Raw genomic sequence first — 12,637 nt, 5'->3', positions numbered from 1 at the left:
CCCCCCCCCCACACACACACACACATCTGGGAGGGCGGTGCCTGAGCACCCCCTATGGGCCAGCCGCCACTGAGGCCATCCCATGTTAACCTAACCTGCATGTCTTTGGACTGTGGGGGAAAGCGGAGCACCCAGAGGAAACCCACACAGACATGGGGAGAACATGCAAACTCTGCACAGAAAGGCCTCCGTCAGCCACTGGGCTCAAACCCAGAACCTTCTTGCTGAGGTGACAGTGCTAACCACTACACCACCATGCTGCCCTACACCACCACCGTGCCATCTAAACAAATATTAAGAACAACTAAGGGTTCAATTGCAGGTTTGACTGCTTATGTACTCCCATTAGACTGTACATTGTGAATAATAATTGCACAACAGTTGCATTTTTATGAATCATAATTCATTAATAACAATAATTTTAAAAAAGAACAGGGTAAGATTGTATTTAGAAACTAAATCAACTTAATGAAAACTGTCATAGACCCAGTGTTTAACAGTATTCATTTACAGTGATAGTCCCAAAAACACTTATTTTCATCTGAGAAGCAGAGACAGACATTGCACTTGGTGCATAGCATGTTGGTGTATCCTTTATCACAGTGTCTACAGAGTGCTCTTTTTCTCTTCATGGGGAAACGTGCAATCATGTCCTTGAGCACATCCGGTGGGGGATGCACAGATAACCTCTTGGCTGAGATCCCATTTGGTGGATTCCCATCACCCAAAGATGGTCCCTTCTGAGCATTCAAAGGGCTCCTTGATATCAAAGGTCTCTTTGATGCCTGTGTTACTGGGCTCCTATAGCCGGAAGCTGGTCCCCCTCTCTTTGGTTTGTTGATAGTTGCATTCACCAATATGAAAGAGGATGCTAGTTGAGCTTGAAACTATCTCCTGTTCAGTATCTCTTTCTTAGGAATACTAAGAGCTTTGCAGTCCCACTTGCAGAGGAGCCAAGTGTTGATCACGGCAAGGATAATGGTATGCCAGAAGATGTAGATGTACCAGCAACATGATTTCATGGGGAACTTGTATTTGGCTGTAAATAAGTCCAGCAAATCCACACCTCGTATATATTTGTTGTAGATACCCACAATTTAAGACCTCTCAACTTCAATGTAGGTTTTGGTGAGTTTGTCCCACCATTGAATCTTCTGTTTCCAAACAAAGAAAGTCCAGAAAAAAAAAATCACAGATAAGGGGCGGTATTTTTTGAATAAGATACAAATAGAGTTTTAAATACTACTACAGAAAAAGCTTCAAATACTGCAACCAAAAATCATTTATTCCTTTATTTAATTCTGGTCAAAACTCCAAATTGTAACAAAGAAAATATATTTAGAACTTTTGAATCACCATAGATATTACATTTCTATTATTCGAAAGGTAATGTTGTAACGGGGTGGCATGGTGGTGTAGTGGTTAGCACTGTTACCTCACAGCACGAAGGTTCTGGGTTCGAGCCCAGTGGCCGACAGGGGCCTTTCTGTGTGGAGTTTGTATGGGTATGTCTGTGTGGGTTTCCTCCGGGTGCTCAATTCCCTCACAGTCCAAAGACATATGGTTAGGTTAACTGGCTACTCTAAATTGTCCATAGGTGTGTGTGTGTGTGTGTGTGTGAACGATTGAGAGGAGAAAACCTCTATAATAATCCAGTAGAAGGCACTACTGTAATTCTTCCCTAGAGACTTTAATGGCTGAAGCTATCAATGCAGTGATATGCCAGATAGAGAGAGAATGTTGTAATGTTATAAAAGTGGGCCTTAAGGGGTTTTAGTGGTTCTTTCCCGAACTGTTTCCCCAATGCTGGAAGCACACAGGTTGTTTGTATGCTGTAGAATTATGGAACTAACAGGCAAACCTTTTCCAGCATGACCTTGCCCTTGTGCACAAATTGAGGTCCATGAAACATGATTTGCCAAGGTTGGAGTGGAAGAACTTGACTGTCCTGAACAGAGCCCTGCTCTCAACCCCACTGAACACCTTTAAAACAGGAATACCGACTGCACCCCGCCTCCTCGCCTGACATAAGTGCCCGACCTCATTAACACTCTTGTGGCTAAATGAGCACAAGTCCCCACAGCCGTACTCCAAAATCTAGTGGAAGGCCTCCCCTGAAGAGTGGAGGTTATTATAACAGCAAAGGGAGACTAAATCTTGAAAAGAATGTTCAACAAACACACGAGTGTTACAGTGGTATGCTACTTTTGACTTATAGCCTAGTGTACTTGACACCCTGTCTAAACTAGAAAGACTTGCTTAAAAAAAACCACCCCAGACTTCCTCCTTATAAAACTATACAACCAATCTGTAATGTCATTCCAGTGAACTAAGCTCCTTCCCTCCTCCCACAGGGAAGATGAACATTCAGCTCTATGCTTTCACTCTGAGCGTGTCCTGGAAATGCATCAGTCTCTTTTTTTTTTTTTTCCACTGTGGACATGTCTGACTGTGCTTATGCTAGACAAGGATCATTCATAAAAATAGCCTTGGGAAAGTTGTGAAATTTTAACAAGAATTACACTCATTTTCCAGTACAATTATGGCAAAGTAGAAATGCAACTATGGTTTACGGATACCGGATCGTCAACTTAACATGTTGCTTCATGTGTTTCTCCGTCATGTTGGCAGGAGTTACCACAGAACCAGGTACAGTTCATTCATTGTTTCATTTACAGTGTTAAAACAGTATGTCAAATACAGTACTATTTAGATATAATATTTAGTACAGTAGTGAGCGTAATATAGACTTGGATGTAGCCTGTTGTGTTCTTTAACGTGTGTGACGAATTGCCTTTGAGTCATTTTTTAGGAACTGCCAATGCATATGACACATTTCTAAACACTGTACTGAGAATAGTAAAGGATTTATAATAATGGTAGGGTCGACAGGGTGGATTACATATATTTAGAATGAATATGTGTATAAGATGTACTACTATAACAATGTAAGCATAAATATAGGCTATTTATGATTTCTCTAGCCATGTAGAAGTAGCTATAGAGTAGAGTAAAATAGCATTCTCCACGAGCTTGGTGAAAAGTTACAGGAAGTGACAACAATGAAAGGCCACCATGCAGTAACAAATTAGAAGTACAAAAACAATAAATACTGTAGATAGCAAGAATCTGTAGGCTAGAATGAGAACAATGCAATAAATACAACACCAGATAGCTATTGAATGTAAAACAACATATTGTAACAGTGTTAACATACAGTAAATACAGTGGCAGAGTTAGACCACAACAACCCACAGCATAGAAGTCCCTAAGCGTGAGGAATAAAGTGACCATTCTGCTGTACTTGTATGACGGTAAATACCGGTGAAGGTAGACATTCTTATTTATGTCTATGAATGTGTCATAGTAATAAAAAAGAACAAGATATGGAGACAGGGTGCCTAGTGATTAAAGTGGTTAGTGTGTGATGATTGAGGGTTTGTGGCCATTAATTCAGGTGGAGGTGGTAAGGAGGCACTTTGAAATTAAGGGTCATGACAGCGTGGGAAATCTGGTCGACTTGGCCTGGATACTTCTGTATCTTCTGCCAAATGGGGTCACCACTATATTGAAGAAGAAGCCTTTATTTGTCACATGTACACTCAAGCACAGACAATAAGCACACAGTGAAATTCCTCCTCTGCATTTAACCCATGTACAGTGGTGCTTGAAAGTTTGTGAACCCTTTAGAATTTTCTATATTTCTGCATAAATATGACCTAAAACATCATCAAATTTTCACACAAGTCCTAAAAGTAGATAAAGAGAACCCAGTTAAACAAATGAGACAAAAATATTATACTTGGTCATTTATTCACTGAGGAAAATGATCCAATATTACATATCTGTGAGTGGCAAAAGTATATGAACCTTTGCTTTCAGTATGTGGTGTGACCCCCTTGTGCAGCAATAACTGCAACTAAACGTTTCCGGTAACTGTTGATCAGTCCTGCACACCAGCTTGGAAGAATTTTAGCCCATTCCTCCGTACAGAACAGCTTCAGCTCTGGGATGTTGGTGGGTTTCCTCACATGAACTGCTCGCTTCAGGTCCTTCCACAATATTTCGATTGGATTAAGGTCAGGACTTTGACTTGGTCATTCCAAAAGATTAACTTTATTCTTCTTTAACCATTCTTTGGTAGAACGACTTGTGTGCTTAGGGTCATTGTCTTGCTGCATGACCCACCTTCTCTTGAGATTCAGTTCATGGACAGATGTCCTGACATTTTCCTTTAGAATTCGCTGGTATAATTCAGAATTCATTGTTCCATCAATGATGGCAAGCCGTCCTGGCCCAGATGCAGCAAAACAGGCCCAAACCATGATACTACCACCACCATGTTTCACAGAGGGGATAAGGTTCTTATGCTGGAATGCAGTGTTTTCCTTTCTCCAAACATAACGCTTCTCATTTAAACCAAAAATTTCTATTTTGGTCTCATCTGTCCACAAAACATTTTTCCAATAGCCTTCTGGCTTGTGCACGTGATCTTCAGCAAACTGCAGATGAGCAGCAATGTTCTTTTTGGAGAGCAGTGGCTTTCTCCTTGCAACCCTGCCATGCACACCATTGTTGTTCAGTGTTCTCCTGATGGTGGACTTGTGAACATTAACATTAGCCAATGTGAGAGAGGCCTTCAGTTGCTTAGAAGTTACCCTGGGGTACTTTGTGACCTCATTGACTATTACACGCTTTGCTCTTGGAGTGATCTTTGTTGGTCGACCACTCCTGGGGAGGGTAACAATGGTCTTGAATTTCCTCCATTTGTACACAATCTGTCTGACTGTGGAGTGGTGGAGTCCAAACTCTTTTGAGATGGTTTTGTAACCTTTTCCAGCCTGATGAGCATCAACAACGCTTTTTCTGTGGTCCTCAGAAATCTCCTTTGTTCGTGCAATGATACACTTCCACAAACATGTGTTGTGAAGATCAGACTTTGATAGATCCCTGTTCTTTAAATAAAACAGGGTGCGCACTCACACCTGATTGTCATCCCATTGATTGAAAACACCTGACTCTAATTTCACCTTCAAATTAACTGCTAATCCTAAAGGTTCACGTACTTTTGCCACTCACAGATATGTAATATTGGATCATTTTCCTCAATAAATAAATGACCAAGTATAATATTTTTGTCTCATTTGTTTAACTGGGTTCTCTTTATCTACTTTTAGGACTTGTGCAAAAATCTGATGATGTTTTACGTCATATTTATGCAGAAATATAGAAAATTCTAAAGGGTTCACAAACTTTCAAGCACTACTGTACAGTCAATTTAGAGCCACCAATTAGCTTAACCTGCATGTCTTTGGACTGTAGGGCGAACCAGAGCAAACTCATGTAGACACGGAGAATATGCAAACTCCACACAGAAAGGCCCTTGCCAGCTGCTGGGCTCGAACCTAGGCCCTTCTTGCTGTGAGGCAACAGTGTTAACCACTACACTGCCCGGCAACTCTTGTTATTATATGTTATTTATTAGGATCTATTTTATAATATTATAATAATACAATAAAAATCTATTTTATGATTATGCATAAGACCACGGTTAGACTTCATCTAAAAGTCACCATTACTAAAGCCTAGAATGCTAAATGTTTCATTGTTTAATTATTACAAAGTAATTCATTGTAAAATTACAAAGTAATTAAAAGTTTTTTAATTATTACAAATGTTTAATTATTCAATTCATTCTAAATTTCAGCAACATTATTAACATTACTGAGGCTTCGCAAATCATTTTTAGTAACACAATTTTCATTTCTTGTGGGCAAAAACACTATCGACTGCCATTTTGTATTGCAACCTTAGTGAAAAGCTGTATTTTCCAATGGCTATTCCCTCTCTTTTATTTAGATTTGAAACCACCTAAGGTCTACATAACACAGAAAGGCCAACGACTCTGTTTTCAAGCAAGCACTCCAAACTCTCAAGCAGCACCACAATGTTGGAAATACAAATTCATATACAGCAAATGCAATGGAAAGGTAAGACATGGGCGCTGGTTTGCTGGCACTGTTAACTATTTTTGTTCCCGCTGAAAGAATGTTATCTATCGTAGCTTTGCTGCTTATTAATGTGAAATATATTTAGCCATACAAAAAAAAAAAAAAAACAACTTGTGTCATAGTAACTACTACCTATGTAAAATACACTGGCTCCTTGGACCCACAGTTAAAATCCTGTATTTTGGTGGCCTTCCTCCGTTCTTCATTAAAATTGTCCTACAGACAAATATGAATATAAAAGTTTGTGAAAATTTAATTTAACATTGTGCAACAGATACCCTTTAAAAAGTCTTAGAAACGCACATCTTTCCAGATTGTTCTACTGTTAAATTTGTAGTAGTTACTGAATATGATGCTTTAAGATGAATAGCAAAAATTTAAGACATTTAAAATAAAATCAGTTCAGCAAATTAAACCTTGTCAGCTATTTTCATGACCGTGTTTGTGTATTGGTGTGTAGGATGAAGTGATTGAAATGAGAAATAACTCAACGTATGTGGACTACGACGCAGCCTGCAAGTACACTGTTCGAGGGAAGGTCATTTACTCTCAGTACTGTGGGGGGCACCAGGATGTTGAGAGTGACGTGAGCGAACCTGAGTATTATGGTATTGTATCTCCTTTCTAGACTTTTACATTTCTCAAAACTTTGGAATATAGTTAACCTTTTAGTTGAGACTCTGCTTCTACAATGATCTGTTCATCAAAGCTAATTTGACTACATGTCTATTTTTACATGTAGTCATTTGACTACATGTCTATGGTTTTATATAATAGATCCTGACTACTTTGATAAAGTAAATGAAAAGCAAATCCCTTTTTTCTGCAGGTGAGGATGGTGACCCAAATTTGGCATTTAAAGTTGCTATGATAGTCATCCCTTTAATAGTGTGCTGCTGTCTCAATGCAGCTATTGTGCTGTTTAGGAGGTAATTATCATTATTTATTCTGTATTTGTTTACTTTATGCATTAAGTCAGCATTCTAATAGTTTAGTTAAAATGAGTGGTACAGTACTTCACTGGCCTTCATGTCCTTTGAAAATATTATTTAGATATTATTTTCTTTACTTCTAAGTGCCGTGAAAAAGTGGCAATATCTCTGTTTTTCGAGAACTCTCACTTTTTCTAGACAAGACGGCTATAATGGTTCTTATTGTTTAATGTGGGCAGCACGGTGGCGTAGTGGTTAGCACTGTCACCTCACAGCAAGAAGGTCCTGGGTTCAAGCCCAGTGGCCGGTGAGGGCCTTTCTGTGTGGAGTTTGCATGCTCTCCCCGTGTCTGTGTGGGTTTCCTCTGGGTGTTCTGGTTTCCCCCAAGGACATGGCTCTAAATTGACCATAGGTGTGAGTGTGAATGGCTGCTTGTCTCTGTGTCAGCCCTGTGATAACCTGGTGACTTGTCCAGGGTGTATCTTGCCCATAGTCAGCTGGGATAGGCTCCAGCTTGTCTAAGACTTTGTAGAACAGGATAAACGGCTACAGATAATGGATGGATGAGTTGTTTAATGCAAATATTTATTATTGTATCAATGTTTCCACAGAAACAAGGATATCATTCTCCCAAAGATTCCTGAACCGTCCCTGTTTTTCAAGGATATGCTTAACAGTACTACTGATGGACTTTCAAAGGTAAGCACCTCAAAGTAACAGACAGATAAACAAGAAAAACGTAACCTTTCTGTTGAACCACTTGTATCCTTTCTGTGTTGCACCACAGAACCTGGGTGGAGGAAAACTCTATGTGCCTGTTAAAGAAGTTGTGGCAAGTGGAGTGAGCCTGGAACCAAAATCTATCCTTTTACACCCAAACCATGATACCTGCATCTAATGCTGTGCTCTGAAAATGGCCAGTAGTGGACTGACAATGTGACAAAGTCTGGCTCTGATTTCTAGCAGCTTAGTCGTAAATCTATACGCAACACTTGCCTTTTAAGAGCTACTTAGCTTTGTGCACGCCTTCATTCTTCATACTAGCTAAAGGACTGTCTTGCATTCACAACTGTATTGGGTAGATTTGTGATTGACTAAGTAGCTCTCTGAGCTCATGTATGAATGAGGAAGTTACGGTGACATTTCTTAACAAGCTCAGGAAAGCCAGACATCAGGCACTGGAGGCTGCTAATTGCAGAAAATATTCAATAAAGAAAGAGACATATGATGTGCCTGCATACAGCATTCCTCAGAAGTATCAAAAGTCCTTCCCATGCCATGTGGCGGCACCGAGCTCCGTTTCCCTCGGCCATTACATACAGTAGCTAGGGTTACAGTGGGGGGCTGGTCCTCTGGTAACCGCGAGAGTTTGACTCCTCACTCGCATCTGTATTGCAGCGTGCCTTGCCAGAAGGCACCATTTTCATGATGGTCTTTGGTATGACCTGACCGTGAGTAGAACTCGTGATCTCCCAATTGAGAGGCAGACACGCTAACCACTAGGCCACTCACAGGTTACCTCAGAAGTATAGGTACAGTATAATTCCCCACTTGGGTAACAATGGAAATAAAAATACATAACTTTGTAAATAAAATGCAGAGGCGCTGTATAAGGGGAGGGAAAATTAGGACAATTCTATGGTCCTGTTACTGACAGGAGCCCTAAAATTTATTAGAGCACTAGTTCATGTGTTGTAAAAATTAACTTGATATTTTTATTCCACAGTGAAATAGGTTACTTTTGCTTTCCTGAGTGTTTTAAATTTCTCTTGTCTTTTATCTGACTTTTAATCAATGCAGGCAAACTTTTAGCAAGCTATTCATAATAAATCAGTTGTCCCTGTCCTTGCCTGGTGCTAAGTCCAACAGATGCAACTTCAAGCTCAATTACATTTAAACTGTAAAAGATGGCCTTTTGCACATTTCTTTACACTGTATCAGTCTTACACCAAATAGTGATTTCTGCTGTGTGCAGAATATTGCATGCATGTCTCCACAGGGTCCAACGTGATATCTTTTCATGGCATGCAAAATCCCTGGCGGTGCCCCTGATAAAAGGACACTGAACATCAAGCCATCTTTCATCATCTGTCCTGCTTCTGTACATCCTGAAATTCAATCGAATATATGTTATTTACCAGCTGGGAGGTCCGTATCGTGAAATACCGTGACCAAGGTCTTGAAAGTACTCAAGGCCTTGAAAGTATTCAAGGCCGAGGTCACAGTATTTCACCACACGGACCGACCTTAAGCTGGCAAATAATATATAAATTTTTTTCTTTACCAAATTCTAACAGAAAATGAGAGCGCCTGAAAGGGAAAACCGAGCCGAGGCGAGCCGTCATTTTGAATCCTCATTCACGGCTGTAATGCAAATGGCTTCCTCCTCAGTATACACGTGCACTTCCATGGCAGGAAAAAAAAACTACACTTTGCTGCCTATGTAGTCCCCTATTTATACAAATAGGAGTCATTCAGGATTCAGCCATGTTTTTGCTCGGCGTTAGCAAGTTACAGGTTTTTAGCTTTCTCTTGAAATGTCCTCTTTAATTTTGTCTTCCTCAGGGTAGTAAAACTCGCTTTTGCTGTGAACACTGTCGTTATCGCTATCCATGCTGTAGAATTAATGCTATTTTGAATCCTTATTCACGGCTGTAATGCAAATGGCTTCCTCCTCTGTATACAAGTGCACTTCCATGGCAGGGAAAAAAATACATTTTGCCACCTATGTAGTCCCCTATTTATACAAATAGGAGTCATTCAGGATTCAGCCATGTTTTTGCTCGGTGTTAGCAAGTTACAGGTTTTTAGCTTTCTCCTGAAATGTTTTCTTTAATTTTGTCTTCCTCAGGGTAGTAAAACTCGCTTTCGCTGTGAACACTGTCATTATCGCTATCCATGTTGTAAAATTAATGCTATTCTCCTGAGAAATGCTGGCAAAAATTTATAAGATTTTTGATAATCTTATAAATAAATCTTGTAAAAAAAAAGATAAATGTTGACAAAAAATGCGACTATGTTTGTCGTTGTTGTGAACGAGCGAGTCGCCAGAGGTCCGTAACCGGGGTCCGAAACGTAGGATACGGACCCGCTCGCCAGCCAATCAGAGCACAGGATTTGGACCGTGAAAAAAATAATTAACAGTTATTCCATGAAATCAAGTCATACATGAGCTGATAGCCGATGAGGCATGTAGCGCTGAGTTGGCTATAATCCATGTATGATGAGATTGAGTGGAATAACTTTTATTCTATCCACATTCACTGGATTTTGAGAAACAGAGCATTTTTATTTTTTGCAAATTTGATAAATAAAAACTTTATACAAACCGTCCAACAAAATCATTTCCACTTAGAATTCAAACTGGTGAAATAACAGTAGCAATTTGTGAAAAAATGCAATAATAATTCTTGAAAAATAAAAAAGATATGTTCTTACCATCAAATACTTTTATTCCATATTTTGTTGTTTTTTTTTTTTTGGGGGGGGGGTTCTGCTTCTTCTTCTTTAGGTTTTTTTTTTGGCAGTTGGCAAACCAACTTAAAGGTGCATTACTGCCACCAACTGGGCTGGAGTGTGGAACAGGAGATATGGGGGGGGGAACCTAGCTATATTAGCTATTTCTGTTTCTTTTAAATACTTGATAACAATTTTTGGGGCTTTGTTTTAGAGTAGACTTTTTATTTCGTCCTTGGTTGGTTCAGCAACACGCTCTGCCATTTTGTTTTTCTCTATTCACAGTGTATGAACTAATAGCCGAGTAGTAGTGTCGCCAATCAGAGTGCGCGATTGCTCATATCCAGTGAATGTGGATAGAATAATATATGGATGTATAGTATTCATCAGAATATCTGTAAGGTTTTCTGCATATTTTGCTCTGTAAATTAAACTGAATATGGTTAACTATGATGGAGTTTGTGATATTTTTTTATCCGTTATTGTTTTTGACAAGCACAATCTGGTTAAACCCACAAATTCCTGGCTATTATTCAGTTTGAAGATTGCGTGAAATGGTCATTGTGGGCCCACCCATAACAGCTAACCTATATGGCCTGTGTATTTGAATACTAAAATATGGTCTTGCATAATGGTGAAAAGGATTATCTCAGTGTCAGCTGTGATAAGCCTGAAAGCTAAACCTAATTCTTCATCCAATAGGAATTCCCATATTTGCACTTAATCTTTCAACTGGGGGTGGCATGGTGGTGTAGTGGTTAGTGCTGTCGCCTCACAGCAAGAAGGTCCAGGTTCGAGCCCCGTGGCCGGCGAGGGCCTTTCTGTGTGCAGTTTGCATGTTGTCCGCGTGGGTTTCCTCCGGGTGCTCCGGTTTCCCCCGCAGTCCAAAGACATGCAGGTTAGGTTAACTGGTGACTCTAAATTGACCGTAGGTGTGAATGGTTGTCTGTGTCTATGTGTCAGCCCTGTGATGACCTGGCGACTTGTCCAGGGTGTACCCCGCCTTTCGCCCGTAGTCAGCTGGGATAGGCTCCAGCTTGCCTGCGACCCTGTAGAACAGGATAAAGCGGCTAGAGATAATGAGATGAGATGAGATCTTTCAACTGTTTCATTTAGCCTACTCTGCCCTGGAACATATCTTCAAGCTTATAAAGAGCTGATAATGTGAGGCTTATACAGTCCACAGTATGGGTCCATTCTGTGGTTCAAGAAATGGATGTTTTCCATTTTGAATGAAGCTATTATGGTGATAATTGTGTAATCCATCTCCAAAGTGGCCATTTCCTTTGCTGTCCTTCTTATATTCTCATGATTTACTAAACTCTCTCTCTTGATATGAGTTTTCATTTTTCTCAGTCTAGGTTAGTTTGTAGATGCCAAAAATCTGAACCAGTTATGTGTGTGTTGCTGTGTGCTCATTTATATGTCTTCTGTAGTTATCAATAGGAATGGTATGATTAGTAGTGAGGATGGAGGGACAAAAGTGAACCATCTCGGGAGATAAACAAGAAGAGACAACTTTGTTTCCCTCAACATGTCCAGTGGGAGGCAAAGTGGCATAGCGAGTAGTGTTACCTTACAGCAAAAGTATCACCAGTTTATCCTGATCATTGATTAACAGCTGTATGGAGTTTCACATGTTCATCCCATATTTCTGTGGCTCTCTTCTGGGTTCTCTGACTTCCTCCCACTTCCCAATAGGTAGCACTGGCAATGTTAAATTGTTTGTGTGTATGAATGAGTGTGAATGTGTACATGCATGGTGCAAAGTGTATTATCATCCTACACTCCGGAGTCACCACAGGATCAAGCAGTTAATGAAGATGAATGTTGAATGATAAATATCTCATCTCATCTCATTATCTCTAGCCGCTTTATCCTTCTACAGGGTCGCAGGCAAGCTGGAGCCTATCCCAGCTGACTACGGGCGAAAGGCGGGGTACACCCTGGACAAGTCGCCAGGTCAATGGGGGTTGACACATAGACACAAACAACCATTCACACTCACATTCACACCTACGGTCAATTTAGAGTCACCAGTTAACCTAACCTGCATGTCTTTGGACTGTGGGGGAAACCGGAGCACCCGGAGGAAACCCACGCGGACACGGGGAGAACATGCAAACTCCACACAGAAAGGCCCTCGCCGGCCACGGGGCTCGAACCCAGGACCTTCTTGCTGTGAGGCAACAGCGCTAACCACTTGCCGCCATGATAAATATTATGCAGTTAATCATG

At 40.4% G+C, this 12,637-nt stretch overlaps 1 protein-coding gene across 1 annotated transcript in view; it reads left to right on the top strand.

Annotated features, from left to right (window-relative positions):
- Positions 1-10,850, top strand: part of LOC132885042 (uncharacterized) — a 56,872-nt gene extending 46,022 nt beyond the window's left edge. The window contains exons 11-17 of the mRNA XM_060919291.1: positions 2,355-2,392; positions 2,517-2,649; positions 5,860-5,990; positions 6,472-6,619; positions 6,841-6,940; positions 7,555-7,642; positions 7,731-10,850. Coding sequence (XP_060775274.1) covers positions 2,355-2,392; positions 2,517-2,649; positions 5,860-5,990; positions 6,472-6,619; positions 6,841-6,940; positions 7,555-7,642; positions 7,731-7,841 — 749 coding nt within the window. The 3' untranslated portion in view covers positions 7,842-10,850. The remainder of the gene's footprint in view (positions 1-2,354; positions 2,393-2,516; positions 2,650-5,859; positions 5,991-6,471; positions 6,620-6,840; positions 6,941-7,554; positions 7,643-7,730) is intronic.
- The last annotated feature ends 1,787 nt before the right edge of the window (positions 10,851-12,637 follow it).

This window comes from Neoarius graeffei, chromosome 1 (genome assembly GCF_027579695.1).
Source record: "Neoarius graeffei isolate fNeoGra1 chromosome 1, fNeoGra1.pri, whole genome shotgun sequence".
Lineage (NCBI taxonomy): Eukaryota > Metazoa > Chordata > Actinopteri > Siluriformes > Ariidae > Neoarius > Neoarius graeffei.
The sequence above is the reverse complement of the archived record's forward strand: the minus strand, read 5'-3'. Positions and strand labels throughout refer to the sequence as shown.